We start from the raw sequence: 26,455 nt of genomic DNA, 5'->3' as shown, positions 1-26,455 counted from the left end.
CCCTGGTGTATCTGCTTCCTTGCTCCGAGCGATTGAAGTTGAGGTTGTTCAAATCTGACTGTGTCATCCTACTGCTGTTTCATGACAAGTCGTGTTGCATCTCACTATTCCTTCGATACCACTGTTGGAGCTACGGTCGACAACGCGCGGCCAGGTGTCACTCACTAGAGAGGCTTTGATATATCAGACGACGAGCCATAGCGAAAGGGTTTGCGACTTCACCTTACGGCACAACTGAGGAGAACGAGCTCGGCTGAGGTGCCTGGCACAACATGGTTAGACTCTCGAGTTTGGTGGCGGCGGTCGCAGCATGCGGCCTGGCAAGAGCACATACAGTCATCACATACCCTGGCTGGAGAGGGAACAATTTACACATGAATGGTTCGGCACCAGAGGACTGTCCGGAATGTCTAGGTATAATGTATGATCAGAATGGCACCCAATCGTTCCCTTGGGGCATGCAGTGGATGTATCCTTGTGAGTATAGCGCCATGCGCAGCTATAGGACAAGCAGTAGCTGATTTGCTCTAGGTGGCGGTATGCCTCAAACCACAAACCGAACCTTTTGGCCGCTATCAGGCGGTGCGCTCTCGGTACAGCCCGGATGGTTTCCTGGGCACAGCAAAGCATTCTTCTACATCAATATCGGCATACAAGAAGAAGGCCAACTAGCGCCGCCAAACATGTCACATCCAGTTGTACCGCCTTTTGAGATCACAGGACCTACGAACGACGAGTATCCCGGACAATGGTGTATACCGCAAGTGGGTATGCCGGCGAATGTCAACTTGACCGTGGGACAGAACATCACGATTCAGGTGATTGAGGCGGCGCAGCACGGAGCTGCTTTGTACAGTGTATGTACCACTTCCTATTTTGTCAACTCAGGGATCAACAGCTGACACCTTCTACAGTGCGTAGATGTAACACTCGTCGAGGACGGCAGCCCACAAGTCGAGACAGTCTCGCAAGACAACTGCTACAATAGCTCAGACCTAGGTTTCCAGCTGGTCTTCACCACGACCGCCTTAGCATCAGGCGCATACTCGACAATGGAACAACCGCCCGTACAAATGGCGTTTGCAACGGCTTTCTTGCTTCCTCTTCTACTCGCGATATTATGATGATCTGCTTGATGGGTGGGCATCGGGAGTTTTGGGGGATGACGATTTCTTTTGATACCACTTGGAGTGCTTCGAAGATCATTGCGTGGATCAGCACGGTACCATGACGACAAAGTCGGTCTACAACCTGTTCATAGTAATTCCCTCAGCGCTAGCTGCGTTTCTGACTGCTTCGGCGATTTGTATGAGAGCTTCACCGCACGGCAAAATGTCATGAATCTGGGAAGAATCCATAACCACGTGTCAAGGAGGACTAATGAAGTTCATATTTGTATGTTAGTATCGGACTGTACGGTGATTGCTTCTAGTATGTATCAGGCACTCCAAGTAACCCCCTCAGCTCCGTCCTCAACCTCACCGTCTCCGTCTGCTTCTGCGCCACTGTTTCGTTCACATCCGAGCCAGCTACGTACCTCGACATGGCAGCATGATGGGCGATAGAGCCAGCACTGAACATCCCCATAGGTGTCAGGGCAGGAAGTAATGGTGTACTGCCCAGCTCTTGATGCAACAAGTGCGCCTTGGCCTCCTGAATCTCCTGCTTCAGCCGTGTGATTTCTGGGGTCAAGTGCTGTATTCGATCACTGATCATCTTGAAGGCCTGAGCAAAGTGTATGATACAAGCTACTCTCTCCGCGTCTCCAACATTACCATGGCTAATGCGTACGCAGTACCTCAGCCATGCCGCCCGGATTGCAGTGGCGGACATGTCACAGGTATGCTCTGTTTCCATCTGTAATTCTTCTAGGGTGAAGTGGGAAGCTAGCGGCGTATGCTTGACATGCGTAGCGTAGCATGAAGGACAGACAGCCATAGTCGGAACATATGAGCTCGTGTAGATAGGCCCACCACGACGCAAAGTGACTGGGTCGCAAACGAAGCCTCTTCCCGGCGTCGCGAAAGGCTGCGAGCTTAGCTGGGGTACTGTTGGCGCATTTGTGGCCCTTTCTAAACTTCGACGAAACTCCGCTTGCGCTCTGTCATTCCGGGCGATTTCTTCATCGGCGTAGCTCCTAAATTCCGCTTGGGCGATTTCGTTGCGTTGGACAGCAGCGGAAGCGTACTGCTGGAGTTCGGCTTGTGCTATTCTGTTGCGCTCCAGAGTGGCATCGAAATGCCGCTGCCAGTCTGCCATCGGGCTGAGTGCCTAGTCGACTTGAGACTATGTCCCAGGATCGTTGACCGAGAATACGTTCTTATGGTCTTGTAGTCCCGGAGCATATATGACTGCTCAATTGGTGATATGCAGCAGAGACCGTCGTGCAAGCGCATACGAGTGGCGAGAAAACATTGCTGTCCTCCGATCAATCATCTGAGAAACGCCGATTCTATTGGCGGTTTGGACCACGTCCTGCAGGGGGAGTGGCAGCCTCAGAGGGTCGAGGCTAAAGGTTCAGTGCTTGACGGCAAAAGCATGGAAGAACAGATTGATTCGTGCTTGATCGCGATGCTATCACGATCGAGGTCTAGTATATGCAGCCACGTTGCACTACTGCAAGTGTTGGATCTGGTGTGAAGCCTCATGAGCGTCGCGGAAAGACTATCGTCGACCAACACATTAGAGTAACATCTTGGGAGAAGCAGCTGGTCATGAGATGACCGGCATCGTTATTGATGATCATGCTCTGCTCCGCTGAGACATGAGAGCTACGCAGGCTCACAGTGAATGGATGGCCAGTTTTCAGGTCACCGACGTCGTCATCGTGGCAGTCGGTGTTTGATGCGGGAGTCACGATACTATGGTGGCGAATGTCTCGCTTGAGTGAGTCGTACCTTCCTAAAGAGCAAGGCGTCAGCCACAACGTCACGTGCGCATGATTGCATGTGAGTCTCTTGCTGGATCTTCTTGATATTGCTGTATAAGCCAGCACACAAAACTTGCAAGACAAGTTGTACCGCAACAATGTCGACACCGATAGCATCGGCTCTCGACACTGAGCTGCAACAGTATACGTGAATCGCTCTCATTTCTGAGTACGGCGTAGCTAACTTTTAGTAGGTACCTCAGCAACAAGCAGCACTCCGACATCACTATCGTCCTCACCGACCGTGAGATCCATGCTCACCGGTTCGTGCTCGTCCTTTCATCGAAGTTCTTCAAGGCGGCGCTGGAGGGCCAGTTCAAAGTACATCCGTCATCTAAGTCATTGCCGCGTCGAGAGACTGACGACTTTGCAGGAAAGCAAGCTCGAAAATCTTCAACATGCCCGACGACGATCCAGAAGCGGTGGTAGGTATGCTCAGCTACTTTTACGGTCTCGATCCGCACAGTTCGATGGGAGGGCCCGGTGGCTACCTCAACCTCAAACTATTGGCCATAGCGGGCAAGTACGATGTCCTCGGCCTGCTCGAAGACGCGCGGGATCGTGTGCAGCGATTCTTGTTTTATCGCGTACTGGAGCCAGACTTCAACTCAGTGGTAGAAGATGTCTTTGAGAACGAGATGGACCACGGCGGAGGGTCGCGCAGATAAATAGCAGGGCTGTGTCGAATGCGCCTCTAAGATCTGATCCATTCAGAGTCGTTCTGGACGCTGCTCGGGGATTGTCCTGGGCTTAGTGTGAAGTTAAGGGAGATCGTGGCAAGTGAAGACCGAGGGCATCGGCAAGCATATCAAGGGCTGAATCATCTTCTCACTTGGCCACACTCGTTGGTCAAAAGGTATCACAGTGCTGACCTGAGGAAAGACGCGTATGTAATTGCAACACAGATCCACGATACTCTTGACCACGTGACAGAGCCCTGATCGGGCAGCAGCATCAAACCATGCATCTCGGAAAACAGCGATTGCCCTGCAGAACCCTAGTTCGCTTTCGCACGACGCGTCAAGCTTCCAGAGCTCTCCTCCCGGGAGTCTCAGCTGCAGGCATTCTGCACGTTCTGCTGCACGATGTAGTGGAAACGGTGGAGTTGCAGAGTCAAACGACGAATCGTGGCAAGCACCGTGGCTGATGCGATGCATGTGAGATGTGTTTGTAGAGGCAGCCAATGGGAGATGGAGATTCGGTAAGAAGGTTTGGATGTACATGTTCTGTAGGTGGAGTGGTCTGTACAAACAGTAGTGCTGGAGGGCGTTGGTGGGATTGCACGAAGACATTATTGTGATGGTCAGAGGATGTTGCATGATATCAGGCTGTACAGACTCTTCGCCCATGTATCTCTTGATAAGGTGGAAAGAGTAATGGTCGCCGTCGCCCAGCCAAACATACGCTAAGCTGTTTGTTGACGAGGGTCCAAGCTGTGCGCGATGGTCGACTAGCCCAGCCACTCCCCTCCACCTCTTCACTCTCACTCGCACACCGAATCCCCTTCCTGCATCCCACACTACTCACCACCAGCTCAAGCTATACAAAGTCCGCAAATCGGCTCGCCGGTTGAGCCGCTTTTGCATTGCCTTTGCTCTTGCTCTCCTCTTCAACTCTCTGACATCTCTTCAACCCATCCCAAAGCTCTATTTCGAGTGCCTTCATTCACCTGGAGGCCTTGAAACCGCTCGTCAACCTGGATTTCGACGCTAGTGAGTCTTCATCAATATCATAACAATAACTTTAATGATCACCTGCTAATGATCATGCAGGAGTACCTGTCCCGTTCAGCGTCTTCCCATCATCATACAAAAACGAGCAGGCATCCGCCGAGACCACTGAGGTCAAGAGCGAAGAACGCATCACAGTCCAAGACGCTGGACGGGAAGGCCGATACCAACAATCGCAAGCCATCCCTTCCCGTCGAGACGACAACAACCGCTACACGCGTGAGGACGTTCGCATCACCGAAGAAGACCGCTACCGTCGAGAGCCCGATCGACGCCGTGTAAGAATCGAAGAGGACGTCCGCGTGCACGAAGACGACCGCTTCCGAGATCGTCGCGACACCCGCATCGAAGTCGATCGCGAGAGAAGGTACGTTTTCACCCATCCCGTCGCCATCTCTGCTTCCTCTGCCCTACTACCTCACTCTCTGTGTTGTATTGGAGGCTCTGCACAGGGCACCCCCTGATGGCGCCTTGGCAAACACGCTAGAGCGCCATGTGGGTCTTGCTTTGCTGTCGACCTAGCAACCAACGCCTTGACTCTCCTTCTCGTCTCACCTCTTCCCTGTCGACAATTTTGCCTGCATCATCACTACCGAGACTCGCTTCATCCGAGACCAGCTCGCTAACGAGTTCGGTTCCACAGCTACCGTGAGCCATACTCACGCTACACCAACGCTCAGATCGACGTTGAGGACAAGACCTACGACCGCGAGTACAACAGCCGTCATACTCCAGCCACTCAAGTCGACTACGATAGTCGTCTTGACGTCGTTGAAGACCAGTACCGTCAACGCACTACTCCTTTCACCCAGGAGTACCGTTCAGAGCGTACCTGGCAAGACAAGTCCACCTCGCCCCGCGACTACCCAGCCGCCGGCTATCCAGAGCGTGAGCCCGTAGCCTTCGACGAGAAGAAGGTCACTGTCACCGAAGAACGCACGGTCGATCCACTGCGCACCAGCGATCGTAAACACCGTCTTGATATGGGATATTACGACGAGGACGGCCATTATCATAGTTTCCGCCACGGCCTTCACCGCGCCGCCGACCGCATCCTGTACGGACCCCAGCAACACGAAGATCGCCACCATCATCATCACCACTCCGACCGCCACGAGGACCGCGAGGAGACTGTAGTCGAAGAACGCGAGACCACTACCATGTCTTCCCCACGCTACAGCAGCGAGGAGCGCATCTCCGTCTCTCGCGGAGCCGGGATCCCAAACACCATCACCATCCCATGTCACCACATCCGCATCGGCGATCTCCTGATCTTGCAAGGTCGTCCGTGCCAAGTCATCCGCATCACCACCTCCGCTCAGACTGGTCAGCACCGATACCTCGGCGTCGATCTCTTCACCAAGCAATTGCATGAGGAGAGCAGCTTCGTCAGCAACCCATCTCCTTCCGTCATTGTCCAGAACATGCTGGGACCGGTGTTCAAGCAGTACCGTGTCTTGGACATCCGTGATGATGGTCGTGTGGTTGCTATGACTGAGACTGGGGATGTTAAGCAGGGTCTGAGGGTGCTTGATCAGTCGAGCTTGCTTGGACGGTTGACTGAGAGCTTTAACAATGGTCGTGGTTCGGTTCGTGTTTTGGTGATCAATGATGAGGGGAGGGAGTTGGCTGTGGATTACAAGGTTGTGCATGGCAGCCGCTTGTAGAAGGAAGTTGTCAGGGGTGGGGAGGAATGTGGTGAATGTCATTGGTGTTGGTAGATGAGTATGTGACATAGGAGACAGATTGTTGATAGTGTTGAAACGCCTTTGATCTGTGCAATCTGCCTTGACTTGATCGCATTCGAAATCATCGAAGGATTCCACTTTAACACACCTCATCGCGACATTAACTACTACTCCGTTAATGTTGTCGCGATTGCGGGATGCTGTCAACAAACAACACCCGTCTACAGCTCGAGCTCGACTAACATTTGCGGGGTCCAGTTTCCATTACGATGCCGAATGGCAGAGGTAACTTTGTACACTGACGGCATCGCTGTGTAGACCTCGGACGTACTGCGAAGGTACACAATAGTAAGAGGCGAGGTAAGTGATTACAGCTCTCGCATAACATTCTCCCTCCTTCGAAATTGGCGTAAGGATGTCGCAAACTACAACTACACAGCTGGGCAGCGAAGCCATCGCTCACCATCCTCCCCAGAACTACACATTGCCTCCGGTCCCTGCACTACATCATCTGGATGATGGGATCACGAAAAATGGAACGCAGGACAGCGGTGATGACCTCGAGTTCCATGACCTTCCTCCGTTTCCAGACGATGTACCCACAGCACCACTTCTTCGTCTCAGCTTGAAGAAGCTCATCGATCATGACTCGAACGAAGAAGAGAGATTATGGCAGACGTGCCGTGACGTTGGGTTCTTCTACCTTGATCTCCGGGACGGTGACCAGCCAAGCTCCGCAAATGGTACACAACACCCTTCCCAAAGCAACAACAGCAACGACAAATCCGGTCCAACCCCCAACGGCGCCGCCCTCCTCAACCACGCCAACCAGCTCTTTCCCATCGGAGAGAAAGTCTTCAGCCTGAGTACCGCAGAGAAACAGACGTACGACTTCAAAGACCAGGGTTCTTACTTCGGGTACAAGGGCCTCGGAGCTGGTGTGGTGGATGCCAAGGGGACGAAAGACGCCAATGAATTCTATAATGTTTCCAAAGATGACCTCTTCGGGATCTCAGAGGTCTTGCCTGCGCCGGAGGTTTTAAAGGGTGAGGAGAGTAGGGAGATTTTGAGGGGGTTTATGACCGAGGCGCATGGGGTTGTGAGGCTTTTGCTTGGTGTGTTGAATAGGAAGTTGGGGCTGCCGGCTCGCAAATTGGAGGATCTGCATAGGCTTATGGGTGTTTCGGGAGATCAGGTCAGGTGAGTGTTGGCACTTGTCTCGTGAACTTCTGTTTCGTGACTTTTCGGACGAGCTGACGTTATTGAGTTCTGATGTAGATGGGTCAGATCTCCTCCTAAACCAGACCAAGATGCTAATCAGCTTGCTCTTGGCGAGCACACTGATTTCGGCTCGGTGACTGTCTTGTTTAATCGTCTCGGTGGTTTGCAGATCCTGCCTCCTGGTGGGGAGGAGTGGTGTTATGTGAAGCCGTTGCAGGGCCATTGTATTGTCAACCTCGGTCAGTACTTTACCACATATATTCCACTCGTCGGTCGTTCGAGCTGGCGGTTGCTGACAATGAAGCTAGGTGACGCGATGGTCAAATTCACGTCCGGCGTCCTACGCTCGAATATCCACCGCGTTGTCAATCCACCCGGTCAACAAGCCGATCAGACGAGGATGAGTCTTGTGTACTTTGCTCGACCTGAAGACGAAGTTCTACTGAAGCCGCTGGAGGGTAGTGAGATTATTGATGCTAAGCAGAGGGAGAACGGCGGTGCGGGAGACGATGAGGAAGTGATCACTTCGAAGGAGTGGATCAAAAGGAGAGCTTTGGGAAGGAGGACGGGAGGGGACTATGCCGCTTCCCATGGTACGGAGGGTGGAAGGATGAAGGCGTGAGTGCTGTGGTAGACAGTGGCTCTGGCTGTCCGAAGTAAGAGACTGTATTACCATATCTGCTTGATCGCTAATTGGGGTATCTTTGAAGGCACGATGAAACCTAGGCTGTATCTGCCGACTATGATCGTTCCGTTCGCCGCATGCATTCATGTCTCTACTTCTGCGTATTGAGAATCAGAGCAGGCTTCAATCCACATTGTCGCCATTGAAATAGTTCAACTTCTTCCCCGTCTGATCGCTGGAAGACGTGCTCTGTAGCATACGACTTATGACGGATTCGGCAGCGACATCTGTTGACGCCTGTGTCGATGCCGATGCCGATGCTGTTGGCACAGAGGATGCTGCAGCTGATGCACTCTGATCTCCAGGATGCAGTCGCACGTTTTCTGTGGCAGTCTGTAGGCCTGCCATGTCCGGAGCTGTTCTCGAATGAGTTGTGCCAAAGTCGGCTGCTGCTGCTTGGTTGCCAGGATGTAGTTGCATGTTCTGTGGTGCGGTGTGCGAGCTTACGCTCTGATCGTTGGTGCTTTCGCGTATCTGAGTCTCTGGTGGCGGCGCTTTTTTGGGTTGCGCTGGAGCAGGAGCACTACTCGAATGGTCGCCATTCCTGACACTGCTCTGAGATCCTTCGTGGCCTTTCGCCATCCGCCCGTTCTCAACCACCGGTACCTGCTTACTACCACCCACCAGAGCATTCAGCGGCTGTGTGACCACTCCTTGGCTGCTTAGCTGCCGCTGCTCTTCTTCCCTCTGTACAGCCTGCTGAAGCTGCTCACCCCAGAGAAGATGTATGTGCACAGTAAAGTACACATCCTGAGTCTTCCTGTTCTTGAAGACATATCTCAAACAATGGCTCTTCTGATCAATGTACTTCACCACCTTCAAGGAGAAGCCTGGTAACTTCAGAGAGAAGTTTGGGAAATCGAGGTAGGGGTTGTAGAAGTCGCCTTGGTACACCCTACCCTTCTCGAAAGTGAAGGCTTCTCGATGGGGTGCAGAAAGGAAGTGTTTGCGTCTCTTGTCGCCTGTCTCTGGCAGGCCAATCTTGTGTCTGATCTCTTGCCCCTCGCCATCGCCACCTTCTTTCACCACTCCAGGTTCAGGGAAGTCTGCTTGTTGTCCTACCTGGTCGCCAACCCTGAACGCAAACCAGCATGAGAGACTCGGGCCGTAGAGCCATGGCTCGTCGGCATATGCGTCGCACTCCAAGCCAGGATCGATGAACTCCTTGACGATCTTGAACGCGGTATTGAACCCGGGAGGCAGTTTGTTCTTGATCGGGTGATCAAAGTCGTTTCCCCAAACTGTGTCGACGCTCGGTAGGTTTTGCTTCGGCACAAAGCTGAAGGCTACGCTGTACTGGTCCTTCTCATGTACAGGGTCGTCGAAGTACGTCGATATTGCAGGTGTGCCAGACGGTAGGCCATGATATCCTCGTATGTTGACCTTTATCTTGGCGCGCACGAACTCATTCTCGACGTATATAGCTTCGTTGGTGTTGACCCGTACAACCTGGTGTTGGTCCTGATTATACGATGGTCCAGCTGTAACCAGAAGCTTGTACTTCTCGGCCTCTTGTGCCGCTTCGGCATCGTTACCGCTACCACTTGTTAAGCCGTGCAGCTTCTGCTTCACAATCGATGCCATGGTGAGGTTTTGATGGGTGTGTACATAGTCGGGCACGGCGAGACAGTTATTGAATGTCTGAGAGGCTCAGACACGGCGCCAGTGCACTCATGAGCATGTCACTCAACACGAGCACATGGGCCAGGCGCCTCATCGGCGACGTGGTGCTGACGTAGTGCTTGCCTAGTTAGTGAAGCGGAGCAGGACGGCTCGGTCCGCGTCTATCTATATTTCGTCTCGAGATGAATATGATCTCTTGTTTCTCGCCCTACAAGTCACATACTGCTGTACCAAGACCAAGGGAACACATGATGCCTACATCAGGCCACCTATCTAGCCAGCATCCAGCGTAGTTCGGCCTGCATGCAGATCCGGGACATTTGACGCCGTTCCGACTGGACGAAAGGCTAGACTCCAGCTTGGTAGGCGGTGATTCCGAGACTCACTCTACTGGTGCGCCTTAGTCGCTTTGTTTTTCTCCTAGGCCCACGAAAATCAGCAGCATCTCATGCTACTGCTGATACCGACTTGCTGATTGTTGATGTATTATCGATCATGGAAGTCGCTTTTCGAGGCCGACACGAGGCAAGTAGAGTATCTCCGGCGAGGCTGCAGAAAGGCTGTCCACCGCGCACGTAGCCTGAGTCGCGAGCCTTTGACACCTTGATCAGGTTGCATGAGTATGGCCGCTTTTGTGCGGCCAGCCGCGATAGTGGCGCCTTGTCTTGCAGCTTTCTGCAACTACCCGAAGGTGGTGTGGGCGGATGCTCAATGGAATGAAATGTCCAGCTCCTCGGGTGTCACCACATGTCGTAAGCCAACATTATCTCAGTAACCGGTCGGTGTGGAGAGCAGTAGCTCAGAAGCAATGATTGACCGTGTTCTTGTTCACGGTCCACAGCATCTACATGGCTGCTGATCTGCTGATACGAATAGATAGCTTCGCAAGCACAACTTGCGCACACGCAACCCGGCGCAGAGATCTTCTTGTGTGACCTTTCAACGGGTGCCGACATCGTGTACTACTCAAAAGCGCTTGTTTGCGGCCTCTAGATTGGCAGAGTCTTACAATGGCATCACCTACCGAGAATGGCGAGTATCATCCGCTGAATCCGGAGAGGCCCTATTCACCTCACACACCAAAGATCTCAAGCCCCTTGGCGATTGTGGAAGCACCATCGCCAAGTACGAGACGCCGTCCGGGGTATGCGAGGCTGCCAACTACTTCTGTTGGACTTGACAGGACTTCCGAGATGGACGACCAAAGACCTTACGAGCGTGAAGGGCTGGGCATCACTCTGGCTTCAACATCACAAGGCAAACCTCGAAGGCATGACATGCAGACACCGAGCCGCGAACAACGATACGATGACTCCCCAGACGTGACAATGTCACCACCATCCACCGGCGGCTTCTCTGGAAGCACTTTCTTCGACTCACCCCGAAATTTCGATACTGCATACCACGGTTTGAAACCTCTACCAAAGCCATCGGGCTCCTCACTGCGATCGAGCGCCCAACCATCACTTTACCCTCAATCAGAGACTGGTCTCCTCTCGATACGATCCAGATACGACGACTTCGAGCCTAGAGAACACTGCCGCAGCCACAAGCCAGTCGTGCGAAAATGGTTCTCCAAGACGATCTTCTATCTCTCGATTTGCAGCACCGGGATGTCAGCGGTCTTCGTTGGTACAGTAATTGTTGCTCCACGGTACGGAAGATATGTCACTACCAATGGTCTACTCAAAGCTTCATCAGCTGCCACTCTAACAACGTCAATTGCTAAGCTGATTGAGCTGTCATTCATCACAGTACTGGTTGCATGCATCGGTCAGATACTTGCCCGCCGAGCATACAAATTGGAAAGTGGTTCTGGGGTTACGCTTGCCGAAATGAGTATGCGCAGCTGGATTGTCCAGCCTGGAACGATGCTCACGCAGTGGCAGAGTGTCCGCTATGCCGGGATTACTTTCCTTGGCGTTGTGTCGCATGTGGGAGCTCTCTGCGCAATGCTATATGCTCCGGCGGCCACGGCGTTGGTACAACCACAGCTCAAGTGGGCGAACTGGCAAACCTCAGGTCATGTATGGCAAAGTGAAATCGCAGTTTGCAAATCCAAAGTATGTACAGCGTAGTTGCAAGACACCCATTCAGCAAGGCTATGATAGCGACTCGGCGACCACTTGCCTCCAGATGGAGCATGCAACGATGGGCTATCACAATTACTTCAGCTATTTGAATACGTGGACGACTGCCCTCAACAATGGGACGAACACTTCGGATCCGAGTCTGCGGCCTATGGGATACGCTCTTCTGTCAGATAATACGACCATAACCGCGCCGTGGATCGAACAAACCGATGTCGCGCAACTACAAAGCCAATACGGCCTGGTGATCAATAACATCAGCATGGCTATGCCACATCCTGGCGTCATCCAGGCTGCCATCGATTCGAAGAACAGCATCCTGCAGCCCGGAAATTTGGACGGTCTTGGTGTCTACAACATTCGCGCCTCCGTGCCTTCGCCCGTTGTACATGTTCTCTGTGTCACTCTCACGCAAGATCATATCCGGCCTTTCGTGTATGAGTTGTGGGAGAACGTCACTAGTCAAGTTGACATGACTGCCTGGCCACAGCAGCTCGGCAATTACAGCGGCTACGATGCATATCTTGGTGGAACAGATCTTGACGATATCTTCCGCTGGGGTGAAAAGTACGGTGCTACAACATGGCCTCCAGTCTTCGGGAAGGCTCCTATCGACTACAATACCATAATCAATGACACAATACATGTTGCTGCTTACGGGAGAGAGGCAATATATCTTCTTGGGAAAGGTGGTCCCACTGATTCCCCTTGGAAACGCTATGGAGGATCAGAGATACGCTCTGTGCCAAATACAAGCTAGCCAGTCGTTAAATTGCTCAACATCATAAAACGCGAGCTCAAGCGGTGCACAGCTTGCAGCAAGATGCGAGGACGATAGCGACGAGTTCGCTTACGTTCACACCACGCCCGCAGCGCGACGCGGAAATGAAACACTCAATGCCGACTGGCCGAACATTGCCTTCGACTGGAGCAGGAGTATGTTGCGCCACCCTCGCCTGCTTGTTACACGCTGACGTTTGACAGGCCTCGCTCTTGATGACGGAACCTTCGAGGGTAACGGCTCAAATGCACGACTGCTGACTCAGCTCATGCTCACCCAGTCACAACTCAACCCAGCTCTTCCTTCCATGGCAGAAGCTTTGGCAGTCCTCGCAGGCTGTACCCTGCTTTCATCGTCCGTCGACGCACCTTTCATCGGCTACTGGAATTACAGCCTTCCGATTCTAGACTCCGATGACAATTATCAGACATTCACTGCATCGATTCGAGCACAACAATACGCAAGCGGAGGCTTCCAACCATATCAGAAGGCCTTTCATATCGTCCTCGTCGCCGTCCTTGTCATGAACGTGGCATGCCTCGTATACTTCCTGACACACAGGCACTGGTACACGGACTTCAGCGAGCCCACGATACTCTTCTCGCTCGCAGTCAACAGTCCTCCTTGCCAGGAATTAGCCGGAAGCTGCGATGGTGGACCTGAAGGTGAGCACTACAACGTCAGCTGGAAACTCAATACTGAGGGTGAGCACGTGTATTTAGAAAGCTTGCAGAAGGAGGAAAGCGGTGATAGGAGAAGCTCACCGCTGATTAGGCGACGGCGGAAGCTGAGCCAAGGGTTCGATATCATCAGTAGCCCTAGACATACGAATGGGGAGGGGCAGTCACTCGGCTGATTTGCGTGGCCCGATGGAAGCCTGGCAGCATGCGAGCAATCCGATGGAGCTCACTCGTTCCAGCGCGGATCGACTCGCATTGTGTAAAGAAGTAGTGTGCTACCAATACTGGGTCTGTACAAACGCAATGATCTTGTGACGTTGTGAAGATCAGACATTCGTTATTGCCACGTCTGACTCGAGTGTGATGGAGGCATCGCTAAACATGTGAGCGATTTTGTTGCAGATGATATATATTCTTAGTGATCTACTCCACAAAGACAATTGAATTCTACACTGTAGCTATTCTAATCGCTTTTGCCCTAGTCCAGCCTATTTTTGACATTCTATTCCAGGTGCTTTTCCAATTCCAAGCAGTCAGTCTGATGCACCCAATCAACCAAAATCTCCCCAACGCCGTGCTGAATCGTGTACAAGAATCCATCAATGTTTGCACTCAGCGTCAGGCTCATCTCCTGACACTGGGATCAACGCTCTCCTCCAGGCGATACATCGGGTGGTATTTCTGAACATCGCCCGTCAATATTGACTTCAATGTCGATTGGGAAGACGGCTGCGACTTGCATTTCCGATCATACGACTTTGGCTCAGAAGCTGTTTGCGAGGCAACGTGGTCTAAGTATCGGAGATGATGCTTGTGCGCATCGCCGACGAAGACTGACTTCAGTGTTGACATTTTGCTGGACGAGTTCTTCTGTTGTGATGGTTGACGGGAGTCCTTCTTCTCAGTCACGTCGACTGAGGGTCGACCTTTTATTGCTTCGGTGTAGGCCGGTAGTTGTTCCGAGTTGTTTCTTGGCGTTGCTTCGAGAGCCTGGCGTTGGTCTTCGATTAACTGGCTCCAGTTGGCGATTGGCATTCCTTGATAAACCATTGTTGCTGTCTGCGTTGGTTGATGATTTGAGGTGATGGTTGGTTGGAGTATTGTGATGGATGATATTGATGAAGTGATCGATCTGTTTATGAGAGGCTTGTAGATATCGAGCTTGTGATATCGAACAAAAGAGAAAACACATGGAAGACAGGCAGACATATATACCAATGCCTCCTTGTCGACAACCCTCGGAATGCCATCGGAGCTGACGTGAGTATGGTAGTCACCTGAGACTCTTTTTGCAGCCTGATCTTGAACACCGAAAGGCAGTGCACGTATTCAAGGATAGTTCACGTCGCGTGTGCACAGCCATGCATCGACAAGCAGCTAAATTGATGACTCCGCTCCATAACGTGCTTGTTGTGATCAACCTGGTCATCGCTGATATACTTTGGTACCAAGCTTTCGTACGATCGACTGAGCCCTACACAAGTCGTTCGCACGGTCCGAGCTTGTGCGGTGTTCAAACCAGGCACCGGAATTGTTCACTGGGGCCAATCGTTTGCTATGGTGCAAGCTCGTAGGATGGCTTCGGCTAGATCAGCAACACGTCGTAGCAGGCCTGGGCCTTGCGGTACCCATTGGTAAGCTGCCTGCAGTGCGTCGTGGCAGACAATGGATAGTGGTGTCAAGCAATTTCAGCATCTCCAAAGCCATGGCTCGGAATCGTACAATGTTTAGCTGATGACTCAATCATTGTTGCTTCCCAAGGCAGGGTTCCACATTTTCTATGCTGCATGGGCACTGCTAGTTGGCGCGTATACAGATGATCGGTAAGCACACCAGCCCACCTCGTTCTCTCCCATTGGCGGCGGCGGCGGCACCGATCTCAGATTGGCTCTCGGTGGTGACTCCTCCAGAACTAATGCTCGGAGTTGAGATTGCTCGCATTCATGCTTAGCGGTGAAAGCCGACGCAGCAATGTATCATAACTGCATTGAAAGACGTAGTAGCAGATACATCCGAGCTCCGTTCGTTGCCTCTAGAGGAATGGAGAAAGCGACGGTGTTCAGAAATGCGACCGTGTATTGAGCGCTTGAGGGATGATCGATTGCTTGAGCGATGTCAAGGGGCAAGTAGCAGGCGTTGCGAACGAGACAAATTGATCGAAGCCGGACGCCGTAGTCCTCCGCATTGCGAAAGATGCTCCACAATGCGGCGTTCCGGCGTTGGTGAAGCTTGAATGCCGTCTTGCTCAACTCCAGGATTTCTAATACCTCCTCATCGTCACCTTCAATCATACTGACACAGTCTTCGAAGTCTAACGCCCTGCGTCGAAGCTTTATGCAGCGCGATACCTAAGCAATAGTTCCACGAAGCATTGTCAAAGCAGTACACATCGCATCATATCAAATCAGACCCAAACGAGAACGACGGTACCCCACCTATCCCTCCTGCACGGCAGGCATACGCAAGATCAGGCATCCGCATAGAGCCCTTGGGCGTTGCAGCCTGGACGCAGCTTACTACCAGACGTGCTGTCCCGCAGACGACATAATTCCTTGCACTGCTCACGGCGGTGAGTCATTCGGGACGGCCGCGAAAGCACGGTCGTCGTAGACATATGGAGCCACCCGCCCTCAATGGCTCGACGATGGAGCCAGCCATGACCATCGAAGGCACTAGTGCAGCGTCCGTTACGCCATCTTACCGTCGGTACATGATTTCTGCCTGCTTCGCGTCGTCCTCATCACGGCATTGTACTGACCAAGTGCGGATAGCAATGGCAAGTTGTTTAGCTGCGAGCCCGTAAGTGTCTTGATGATCTGCAGTCGAGCAGAAGACGACGACGCATTCCTCGTCATTGCTAACTCAGTGATAGTGTCGACGAGGCAAGCTTCGTTGTGACCACAACAGTCCGGTGTGTGGACGTTGCGCCAGACGCAACAAGCCTGATCAATGCATATACCATCCCGCACCGTAGGTCCCAGATATCTTGGAGCGATTGTACTTTGTACTGACTTTGTCAAGCCTAACCAAGCCACGTGGATCTCCTGGTGCTCCCAGTCAGAAGACAACCACAACTTCGAGAGCATCTACGGTCGCACCATACCCTACAACTCGACCAGAGCGGCGATTGACTGGGCTAGCCTCGCCTTCATCAAGTACTGATACCAGACCATACGACCCCACTGCATTCCGGCCAGTGAGCAGCGCCTCGATCGATCCAAGTCTTGGCTTGCCTGCTCCTAGATTGTCGATGGCACCGACGCCCGGCGAGGATCGTCATACTTCGTCTTCAGCTTCGTGTGTGAGTCCCGAAGGCGGCATGTCCTTCCGCGAGGGGAAAGTCGGCTTCCTTGGGCCTACGAGCTATTCCGCGATCTTCACGGAAAATCCCAACAGTCTCGGAGCCAGTGATCCCGATGATGTCCTCGAAGAGACTCCTGCCATAGCGCCTATCTCTGCCGACAAGATCCAGCGTGGAGCTGAGATACTGGCTCTTCTGCGAGACATCCCATTGTACGAGAAATTTACGCAGCGGTTCTATGATCTTTGTGACGGTATACTGGTTATGCAGCCAGCGCATCGCATTTGGGTCGATGAGCTGTGGTCTGAGTTTGGACGTTTGCTAATGGAGGGCAAGCCTGATCAGCTGCGCAGCTTGTCCGAGCTTGTTTGGCGGAACACGCTGAAGCCCATGCAAGTGCATGGTCAGACGACTGCACAACAATGGGCTAGATGTGCCTCTGGACGCTATCTGAGGTGGGAGATTGTGGGCAGCATCTTGACCCATACTGGCCTCACGGCCATGGGCCTGAGTAATTGGGACAGCATCTTCGACAACATCCGCGACCGCTACGTCGATCGCGCAACCTTCGCCGAGCGCATGCGCAAAGCTTCTGAGTTCTGTCTGTGTTTCTGCTACGAAGCTGAGGTACTAAATGAGCTATACCTATGCTTCATGTACGAAGACCTCATACTGGTGGAGTGCCTCAAGGGTGACGCGCATTACGCAGCGTGGCAACGCACCGGCGAAGTCTGTGACGCGGTCGTGGCAATGGGACTCCATCAAGGCAATCCAGTTGACGCGGAGACACCTTTCTTCCTTTCACAGCTGCGAAAGAAGATCTTCGTCTCTGTGTACGGCAGAGACAAGGTCATCGCCACTTTCCTGGGCAGACCACCAAGGCTCTCACATCGATACTGCAAGATGGAAATCCCTCTGGACTTATCCGACAACGAGCTTTTCTCCACTGCGCCAGAGTTGGAATTAGCAGTATCTAAGCTCGATGCCAATGGTTGGAACACTAGCGGTGAGTTGAGCAGAACGACATGGCAAAGAGTCTGGTTTCAACACTGCCAAGTCCGCGAAGATATCCTGGAGATTGCACTCGGCTCGCAAATGGAAGACATCACCTACAAAGCTGAACAAGTACGTCTTAAGCTCGACCGTATGCACGCCAATTACCCGGCATTCATGTCCGTTACACCAGAGGAGGTCATGAACTGCGCCGATGTGCAGCTGGGTACCGGGTTCGGATTCGCTCGATCCGAGAAGCACATGCGGCAGGTCAATACGCTCTTCATCATATGTATACACAGTGGGATTGCTCATACCGAGTTTCTGCTACAGCGGGCCATGGTCAATCGACGTAATATGGGCTACAAGGAGTTGATACCAATCTCGCGCAGAATACTCAAGCTAGTGTTGCTCGCGCAGTCACGTCGGGACTTTTTCAGGGACTTCCAGGGTGATCTTGTGTATCTGGTAAGTGCAGGTCGTGAATCGGGTCTCTCACAATCGTATACTGATATTCGTCAGTGTGCCTTCCACGGCCTGCCAACGGCCGGCGTCCTCGCGATCGAGCTCCTCAAACAGGAGCAATCACGGCAGTTCACACCCGATATACTGCCCAGATCCGAAACGATACAGGACCTGAGCGTCTTCATCTCCGCTCTCGGTGCCGTCTCGCCTGGCGAAGGCAACTACAACATCTGCAACCAAGGGCGCCGCTCACTTCGACGCGTACTGGACCAGATCCTCAGTCCGCAGCTGCCACCTCCAATCACGCCAAGTGGTGATCAACCAGCCTTCGATGAGATGAGTCTGTACTTCCCTACGGCTAACGATGCGGATTTTTTGTCGTGGTTGGAGAATGTGGAGTGGGACAAGGCGCTTATGCCGAGTTGAAGACATTACATTAGTTAATTACAGTATGGCGGGCGCCTATACCAATCCGCGAGGATGAGCTGACATCTTGTAGCCAAGACATACGATCATTGCAGCAGTGTCAGCTACCATCGTCAATCAAACCGAAAAATCCCAAGATTACCTCCGCTACCGGTATCCTCTGCATCGGGCATGCCACCTGCACACTTCGTCCTTGCCATCCTTCCTTTAAAGTGATACATTTCCCGAGATCTGCAACGCCATCGAGCGTTACACTCTGGCCATGACACCTCTTCTCGGCGTAGACAGTAATTGTGCAACCTTGCCATCTCCAGAAGCCTGTCTCCCTCGTGCCATTGATAAGACCCACCAATCCAACAAAGCCGTTGGGCAGCCATTGCACCTTCTTCATAAATCCAGAGTCATCAACTGGGCTGTAGAAAAGGGTAGTGAAAGGGATATCCTGTGAGGAAATCCAGGTTTTGCATGTTGTATTGTGCAGGTAATCGTCGTGACCAATCTGATGACTGAATGGGCCCGTGCCATTGCATTTTCCGTGCGTATCGTAACGGCGGAATTCGATCTTGAAGTCGTCTGAGTAGAGTGCCACTTCGATGAAGTGCTGTGCTGCCCACGCCACAAAGATCACTGCGAAAATGAGAGCAAAGACCTTCAGCGGTCCAGCCCACCGCCACGGTAATTGGTATCCCTTTTCTGATCGTAACAGACTGGTGTCGTCCTGAGATGGCGATGGCGTGTCTTCTGCTCTCCGTTCCGATGCTTCTCCTCCTACGTACTCCAGGGTTGAGAGACTGGGTGAATAGACGGCTGGTTGGGTCCACTGTCGCATGTAAGCATGTCAATGCACATAGGGTGGAGATATGTGGCGCAACGGGTCCAGCTCACTTCTTGATGGCAGGTCGGGCAGATCATGTGTACGTTGTTGCACCACCGGCATTGCTCGAGACGTGAGGTCGATGTCTGTAATACATGTACATCCCCAGACGGAAATGAAGCCAGTGAGCAGGACGAGCGCGACGAAAGCGAGTCCCGATCGCGTACGGCTCTAGAAATGAGCGGTGTGATGGTCACGCGATCATCATGGTGTGTGTGAATGAGAGTCAGTGAATGCACTTACCTAGCACTCTCGCAAGCCGGCGCAGTCATTACTCCTTGTTTAGTACATGTATTCATGCACGCATGCGAGCTGCAATGAGTGCTGGATGCTGTTGCCATTGCACATGTATTCTGGGGGAAACCTTTTGCTAGTGCAGTCGTGTTCGAGCTCGGGAGGCGGGAGGCAGCATGCTCGGCTTCACAAATAGGGAAGGCACGGTGACATCAGGTCGCCATCCAATTCGGTCTGCATGGATCCGTTGCATGCTCTTCATCGCAATACTATCCTCACCATGCGACCAGTTTAATGCGTGTCAGACCGGACACAGTAATCGATACGTCTCCATGGCAGTACAAAACTTTGTCATGGCCTAGGTACATACTGTTGCTCGGACGGTGAAAGCATGGCGACCGCAGTTTTACGCTGGCGTTGTCACGCCGTGCCAAACGATGCCGATTGTTCAGACTCATCATCCATTGATGCAAGGTCCACGGCTCAACAGAGGCAATCCGTGGTGATTCCGCGCAAAGCTCAGCGTCGCTGATATTTAACGACAAGGTCTCGACGAATTCCTTTGGCAATAGATCATGGGCTTGTCTCGCCAAAAGTCTTGCTTTCGCCGTTGGTCCAGAAGGGGACATGCAATTTGGACCTACGACACCGGCAGGAATAAACGTAATGGTCGCACTCTCGCCGACACGTTCATGATTAACAGCGTTGCTTCATTTTGCGATGTGAGCTGGTGATCATACAAGCAGGATCAAAATAAACATCGTTGTTCTGACGAAATAACAACCGATTTCACTGCGACGACATCGGGATGCTATGCCCTTGTTCTGAAACGCCGAACAGCGCGGACCGTCCCGCGGGAGACGAGACGACACTTTGTTGACGGCGAGGCGCTTCTCCCCTGAAATCACCGCAGACATTGCCCCGAAAAGCGCCAATCACCATTTCTTTTCGCTGCTAACACCGTTGGAACGTGGTGCCGGACGCTGACATGCATCGAAAATAGCCAATCTGCCTTCATTGCCAAGTGGACAGGACGCGACATGACGGAGCACTGTAGGGATCTCTTTCAGCCTGTGCACGTTCGCTGCACCCACGGCTCGCGTCGTCTTTATTCTGCTTTCCTTTCTTCACGTTCACCAGCCAAAAAGACAATCGCACGTGGGAGACCGTCTTACCATTCGTTTGTTATTCGTCACTCTTTTCACTCATTGCTATCTAGAAGAGGCAGGTCTCTTTGTACCACATTCATTTTCCCACCACCACATCTCTTGAGCCAGCCAGTCTGTCCTTCCACCACATACCCCGTCTACCGAAGCAAACGAAAGCAACAATGCAGTACGCTCTCGTTCTCGCTGGTGCGCTGCTTGCGGCTGCCCACCCTCACCAGAACGAAGCGCATGGCCGGCTCCATCGCATGCACAACCGCGATGTGGTTGTCACCGATGTCGAGATCGATACCGTGACTGTGACCGACTACGTCACGGCTGGTGAGGCTCAAGCTACACCAGCTGCTGCCAGCTCCGGTGACTGGGCTGCCGCCGGCTCCTCCGTTGCCGCTGTCAGCAGCGTTGCCCCGGTATACTCCTCTCCCTCGTCGAGCGCTGCTCCGGTTGTCAAGGTCGCCCCCTCCAGCGCCCCAGTCTACAGCGCACCAGCATCGTCCGCAGCTCCAGCACCAAGCAGCTACTCCAGTGCTCCCTCGAGCGCTGCTTCCAGCGCCGCCTCCAGCGCCAGCTCTTCTGCACCGGCTGCATCTGGCCTCAGCGTCGGCAACTTGACCCCCAAGGGCAAGAAGGCCGGCCTTTCTGGCTACCCTGGTGTCACCGGCAAGAGCAGCTTTGCCTCTCTTGCCCCATATATTTCGTGGTACTCCGACTACACCGCCAACACTCCTGACTCCAACGGCGTCATGGGTATTGGTATGCTTTGGGGTGCCAGCGGCTCTCCATGCGGCGAGTTTGAGGTATGAACCTTCGATGTAACTTAACAGAAGCTCATTCACATGCTAACACAATCCACGGACCGAGCGCCTCGCAACCTTCAACGAGATGGCCACCAACAACACCACTCCCAGCATCATGTTCGGCTTCTACGAGCCCGACTGCACCTGCACCATGTCTTCAGACATGTCCACTACCGATGCCGCAACCCAATGGAACTCCCTCATTGCCCCGATGAAGGCCAAGGGAACTGTTCTTGGTTCTCCCAGCATGTGCAAGCAGAAAGACGAGGACTTCCTGACCCCATTCAAGAGCGGCATTACCACCGACTGGGACGTCACCAGCATCCACGTCAACAAGAACAATCTCCAGGGCGCCAAGGACGACGTGGAGTACTACGTCAACAAGTACAACAAGCCGGTCTGGGTTTCGGAGTTCGCTTGTGTGGATGATGCTAATGGTTTCACTGCTTGCACTGTACGTACTACCAGCCAACTCTCGCTGCGCTCTTTGACGGTACGACTTATGCTAACAACTGTTCCGCTTTACAGGACCAAGGCCAAATCGACCAATTCATCAATGACGTCGTCTCCTACTTCGAATCCAACTCCAACGTTGTTGCCTATGGCCCCAGCAACGGCGACGGTCTCGGCACCGTCTGGCCTCTTACTGACGCGAGTACTGGTGCCCTGACGCCCAGTGGACAGACTTACCTTAACGCCATCAAGAACTTGTAGACTACATGTGCTTGCTTGGCGTGTAAATATACCATGTGCATGGTATTGTGGTAAAGATGTGTTGTTTCGATTCTTTGCACATCTTTGGATAGATAACGATTACTGTATATACAGTACAGTACTGGATGATCAAGATCAAAAGCCTGATTGTTCGTTTGCCCTTAGCTCCTCGCCTTCGCGAGCGCCCGTGTCTCAGTCAGTCCGGCAAACGCCACAACATGCATGCACTCTTCATATCGCTGCCGTGTTTTTTCGGCATTTGTAAGCCTTCTTTGTATGTTTACACGGACTATGCTGATACTGCGAAGGAGACGGTCGATAAGACGCAATAACCCAATATGAAATAACCCACGATCCGAACGCTTTGATACTGTTAAGGTCACAGCCTTGACCACTGATTTCAAGATTCACGATGTGTGCCAAAACGACAACGGACAACCAATGCCGAACCATGGACAGAGATGATACAAACTTGACTCTCACGCGCGTTTCCCAAAAGGTCTGCCACATCATGTCACGCCCACCGTTCGACACTGCCCACGACTGCACTCACATCGAACGCGTGGTAGCCCTCTCCGAACTGCTTGCGGTACGGGAGGCAGCTCTACGACCAGCGACACGTTTCGATCGCTTCTTGATCAAATTGGCTGCTATGTTGCATGACATCGGCGACAGCAAGTACACATCGCCGACCTCGAAGCAGCCAGGAAGTGGCACTTCTGCGGTGGGTGAACCCGAGACTGCGACATCCATCTTGTTGGAAAGTGGCGCCTTGCCAGATCTCGCTGCCAAGGTGCAAAACCTGGTCCACCACGTGTCGTGCTCGCTCGATGCAACGAGACCCTCAGCTTAGAGCTCAAATGATAGACCAGTATCCTGAACTCGCAATTGTGCAAGATGCCGATCGTCTCGACGCAATCGGCGCCGTTGGCATCGGTCGAGCGTTCACATTTGGGGCTTCGCGTGCTCGCACACTAGTGCAGACTATGGATGTGTTTGAGCCAAAACTATTGATGAGGCAAACATTGATGAAAACGCAAAGTGGGAGGAAGATGTGCGAGGTGAGATGTCAGAGGATCAGGGAGTTCATGAGGTGGTGTTGTGATGAAGAGAGCGAATCGAATTCGCCACTGGTGCAGATGCATGAAACTGGGAGTGTATAAAGGGCTGGAATCAGTGGGCAGGACAAACAAAGACAAAAGCACTTCAGCGAACACATTGTATGCAGTCAGTGTACGCTGTCGACGGCTGGCTGCTTACTTGCAGCAAAGGCATGCAACGTGAGCTGGCACACAATGGGCATTCGTTTCGAAAGATTGACGTGGAGCTAAGCTTACGGTCCATTCGACCAACCGTACGGTCTGACATACAGCCCTCCATTCTCTTTTAAGCGCACTCTTCCCCTACCCATCAACTGCCTTGACCCCTACCTACCTCATACCCGCACTCAATATATCGACATGACCACTAAGCAAGTGCCGCAACGACTGTATCTGAAGTCACAGAGCTCAGATCCTGCGACGGGCCGTTGGCTGTGCTACTGCGAAGACACTCGTTTCGAGGAGGAGCCAGCGACCGCGGCGCTCTTGCGGTGAGACCCATGGCACAGGGCCTCCTGCTTGCTCTTACGGACGTAGCTTGCCGCGAGAACGCCAGTCGTAGCGTCTGCTTCAGACAAGGTGAGCCTTCGCTTCACGGTCATGTTCGACCATGTTGGTCGTCGGAGCCAAACAAAGCCATGTCACCATCAAGTTTTGCTTGGCACGATGAGGCGCTCCCAGCATGAGAAAGTCTCAGGGATGTGCGAATGAGCTTTGTGGCCCGGTAGGACTGGTCAGGTCAAGTTGCGGCAGAAGGTGGGGATGAATAATGCTTTGGATACAGTATATCCAGATCTCTTTTTCGTCAGTCGAACCATACTTCAGTAGGAGGCTTGCTGATCATCCAGCATAGAGGTGTCGTGGCCGAGGGCTCCGAGTCTCTTCACTCGTGAATGAGCAATGTCCAAGTTCAGTATTGGCTTCTCCGACTTCCCCCCATGACAATTGTAGGAGTGCTGCATCGGTATCCTCGCCCGGTGGGTGGCACGCGGCAGAGATTGCAACACTGCAGGAGGACGCGAGAGGCATTGAACTCGCAAGCTTCCGGCAGCCGAAGCCTATGGCTCCGAGTACGAGTACAGATCCGACGATGATGGTAGCCAGTATAGGCGAGCATGAGAAGCCGAGCGACGATATGCGATAGTCTTCTCCTTGCGAGCCGGTGGTGACACGGACTAGGAAAAGGCTTTGGGATACCAGCCAGTGGAGAAGTGTTGAGATAGCAATAAGAGGGATCGAGTAAGTATATGGGAGGTGCAGAAAGTACTTTGACCCTGCGAGCATGTCAGTGTGCGAGTTGCTGGAGCGCCTGCCTGTCCACCGTTGATGATTCGGGCACCACATACTCTGTTCGCCTTTTGGGCTACTGACCCGCAATGCCTTGCGGCGATTTCTGAGCATGTATTGGCTGTACTCGTGCGATAACACCATGCTTGTGAACAGCCCGTTGTATGCAAAGTACAGCAGGCTGCAGATCACCTGTGGTAAATTGGCGAGCAGCACCTCCGTGGCCAGACCAGCATTCGGGAGAGAGTCAATGATGACTGCGCGAGCATCCACAGCTCCGAAGCCTAGGCCAAAGACAGACTGGCCAGTGTCCAGCTTCAGTTTCAAGAAATTTGAGGCCACGACGAGCAAAGCCACGGCACCACCCAGGGCCCCTGTTATCAGGCCCAATGTGAATGCCCATCTCCAGATGCCGACAGCTGCGAACCATCGTTGGCGCACTGGATGCCAGTATGCCGCCACCGGCTTTAGCAGCTCGCGGCCTTCTGATGTGGGTGAGCTCCATCGCAGTGGTCCTTTCGCGACATCAGTTTTCGCCATCAAGCAGCGACCTTCTGTCAAAGGATCTGGCTTTTGAAGAAAGCTCGATAGCGCGTCTCCCACGGTGACCAGCGGCACTTCCTTGCCCCGCCAAAATGCCAGAAGCATGACGAGGCACTTACATGCATTCATGACAATGACCACAATGAGGATATTGACCGAGAACTTCAACCTGCACAGTCCGGGTCCAGGGATGAGCTGCGATAGACAATACTCGATTGGTAAACCCGACTTTGTCCAGGCTGAGGCTTTCCGGCGCTGTTTCGCGATATTACAAGTTTTTGCAGTGGCTGTGGGCTCGTCGGAGCATATCCAAGCTTCACAGCTCAAGTTAGCACAAGACTGAAGGAAGATCTCTGCGAGACACCTACAATAGGAAAGTCCGTCCTCGGTATATTGAGAAGGTACGAAGCTCCAAGATTCGTCGAACGCGGTCTGGTTTGCGATAACAGTGCGCGCGCTTGTGACAACGAGAACATCCGCCCTGTCGGTCACGAAAGGCGTCCCGTAGGTACTTATACAGTCGCTGTTGGTGAGGCGCTCATATAAAGATGCATTCTTGTATGCCGCGTTCGTTGAAACGTCCTTCTGAAGAACGTAGAGCTGGTTATCGAAGGTCTCATTGATCGTCCGCTCCACACCACGTGAGTTCGTGTACGTCAAGTTGTAAGAGTCGAGAAAAGGGTTGCCATTGACTAGCAGTCATGACTAGAGTCAGTTTGCACAATTCAAGACTTGTACCCCGAGTTGTGCTCACAGAATTCTTCGTTCACAACTGCCATATAGTAGTCTTCTGCTCCAATCGTCTTGAACACTGCAGAATTGTAAAGGAAGTGGATGGGAAGGCTTGACAATGCGAGGACACACCAAAGCAGTACACGGTGCCATCGAATCCTGAAGAGGTTGCGTAAGCTAGGAATACCGATGTCCAGGTATGTGCCTTTGGCGTGGGCCTGGTTGATCTCTGCGCGAGTGGGCGAACACAAGCATTGCATTGTGTAGTTGGATGTGCTTAGCATAATCGAGCTCAGTACATTGATTATAACGTGCAGGCCAGTACTCCATCGGCCGACCTCCTTGCAGCTTCCGGTTAATACGGTACCTACCCCGTCCCCAGTTGAGGCCCGGTCA

The 26,455-nt window shown here is 52.8% G+C and overlaps 12 protein-coding genes across 12 annotated transcripts; 8 read left to right on the top strand and 4 right to left on the bottom strand.

Annotated features, from left to right (window-relative positions):
- Nucleotides 1–272: 272 nt before the first annotated feature.
- LTS14_004541 (uncharacterized protein) lies at nt 273–1,124 on the top strand (the record flags this gene model as incomplete). Its single annotated transcript, XM_064837243.1, has 3 exons — nt 273–477; nt 532–857; nt 915–1,124. The coding sequence occupies 3 exons, from the start codon at nt 273–275 to the stop codon at nt 1,122–1,124; spliced, it is 741 nt and encodes a 246-aa protein (XP_064695202.1).
- A 304-nt stretch (nt 1,125–1,428) lies between these two features.
- On the bottom strand, nt 1,429–2,259 carry LTS14_004540 (uncharacterized protein; the record flags this gene model as incomplete). Its single annotated transcript, XM_064837242.1, has 1 exon — nt 1,429–2,259. One exon carries the CDS (start codon nt 2,257–2,259, stop codon nt 1,429–1,431), a length of 831 nt encoding a protein of 276 aa, XP_064695201.1.
- A 768-nt stretch (nt 2,260–3,027) lies between these two features.
- On the top strand, nt 3,028–3,597 carry LTS14_004539 (uncharacterized protein; the record flags this gene model as incomplete). The annotated part of the gene is made up of 3 exons (XM_064837241.1): nt 3,028–3,077; nt 3,124–3,243; nt 3,303–3,597. 3 exons carry the CDS (start codon nt 3,028–3,030, stop codon nt 3,595–3,597), a joined length of 465 nt encoding a protein of 154 aa, XP_064695200.1.
- Nucleotides 3,598–4,119: 522 nt separating this feature from the next.
- On the top strand, nt 4,120–6,326 carry LTS14_004538 (uncharacterized protein; the record flags this gene model as incomplete). The annotated part of the gene is made up of 4 exons (XM_064837240.1): nt 4,120–4,130; nt 4,574–4,641; nt 4,702–5,026; nt 5,303–6,326. The coding sequence occupies 4 exons, from the start codon at nt 4,120–4,122 to the stop codon at nt 6,324–6,326; spliced, it is 1,428 nt and encodes a 475-aa protein (XP_064695199.1).
- Nucleotides 6,327–6,762: 436 nt separating this feature from the next.
- On the top strand, nt 6,763–8,190 carry LTS14_004537 (uncharacterized protein; the record flags this gene model as incomplete). Its single annotated transcript, XM_064837239.1, has 2 exons — nt 6,763–7,547; nt 7,626–8,190. The coding sequence occupies 2 exons, from the start codon at nt 6,763–6,765 to the stop codon at nt 8,188–8,190; spliced, it is 1,350 nt and encodes a 449-aa protein (XP_064695198.1).
- Nucleotides 8,191–8,376: 186 nt separating this feature from the next.
- Nucleotides 8,377–9,837, bottom strand: LTS14_004536 (uncharacterized protein; the record flags this gene model as incomplete). Its single annotated transcript, XM_064837238.1, has 1 exon — nt 8,377–9,837. The coding sequence occupies one exon, from the start codon at nt 9,835–9,837 to the stop codon at nt 8,377–8,379; it is 1,461 nt and encodes a 486-aa protein (XP_064695197.1).
- A 1,049-nt stretch (nt 9,838–10,886) lies between these two features.
- Nucleotides 10,887–12,726, top strand: LTS14_004535 (uncharacterized protein; the record flags this gene model as incomplete). Its single annotated transcript, XM_064837237.1, has 2 exons — nt 10,887–11,903; nt 11,950–12,726. The coding sequence occupies 2 exons, from the start codon at nt 10,887–10,889 to the stop codon at nt 12,724–12,726; spliced, it is 1,794 nt and encodes a 597-aa protein (XP_064695196.1).
- Nucleotides 12,727–13,054: 328 nt separating this feature from the next.
- Nucleotides 13,055–13,497, top strand: LTS14_004534 (uncharacterized protein; the record flags this gene model as incomplete). Its single annotated transcript, XM_064837236.1, has 2 exons — nt 13,055–13,451; nt 13,481–13,497. The coding sequence occupies 2 exons, from the start codon at nt 13,055–13,057 to the stop codon at nt 13,495–13,497; spliced, it is 414 nt and encodes a 137-aa protein (XP_064695195.1).
- Nucleotides 13,498–16,677: 3,180 nt separating this feature from the next.
- LTS14_004533 (uncharacterized protein) lies at nt 16,678–18,612 on the top strand (the record flags this gene model as incomplete). Its single annotated transcript, XM_064837235.1, has 2 exons — nt 16,678–18,189; nt 18,244–18,612. 2 exons carry the CDS (start codon nt 16,678–16,680, stop codon nt 18,610–18,612), a joined length of 1,881 nt encoding a protein of 626 aa, XP_064695194.1.
- A 100-nt stretch (nt 18,613–18,712) lies between these two features.
- LTS14_004532 (uncharacterized protein) lies at nt 18,713–19,441 on the bottom strand (the record flags this gene model as incomplete). Its single annotated transcript, XM_064837234.1, has 1 exon — nt 18,713–19,441. One exon carries the CDS (start codon nt 19,439–19,441, stop codon nt 18,713–18,715), a length of 729 nt encoding a protein of 242 aa, XP_064695193.1.
- Nucleotides 19,442–21,050: 1,609 nt separating this feature from the next.
- LTS14_004531 (uncharacterized protein) lies at nt 21,051–22,397 on the top strand (the record flags this gene model as incomplete). The annotated part of the gene is made up of 3 exons (XM_064837233.1): nt 21,051–21,683; nt 21,748–22,137; nt 22,212–22,397. 3 exons carry the CDS (start codon nt 21,051–21,053, stop codon nt 22,395–22,397), a joined length of 1,209 nt encoding a protein of 402 aa, XP_064695192.1.
- Nucleotides 22,398–24,337: 1,940 nt separating this feature from the next.
- On the bottom strand, nt 24,338–25,432 carry LTS14_004530 (uncharacterized protein; the record flags this gene model as incomplete). Its single annotated transcript, XM_064837232.1, has 2 exons — nt 24,338–24,771; nt 24,844–25,432. 2 exons carry the CDS (start codon nt 25,430–25,432, stop codon nt 24,338–24,340), a joined length of 1,023 nt encoding a protein of 340 aa, XP_064695191.1.
- Between the last annotated feature and the right edge of the window lie 1,023 nt (nt 25,433–26,455).

This window comes from Recurvomyces mirabilis (assembly GCF_035927965.1).
Source record: "Recurvomyces mirabilis strain CCFEE 5264 chromosome Unknown scaffold_10, whole genome shotgun sequence".
NCBI classification, from domain to species: Eukaryota; Fungi; Ascomycota; class Dothideomycetes; order Mycosphaerellales; family Teratosphaeriaceae; genus Recurvomyces; species Recurvomyces mirabilis.
The sequence above is the reverse complement of the archived record's forward strand: the minus strand, read 5'-3'. Positions and strand labels throughout refer to the sequence as shown.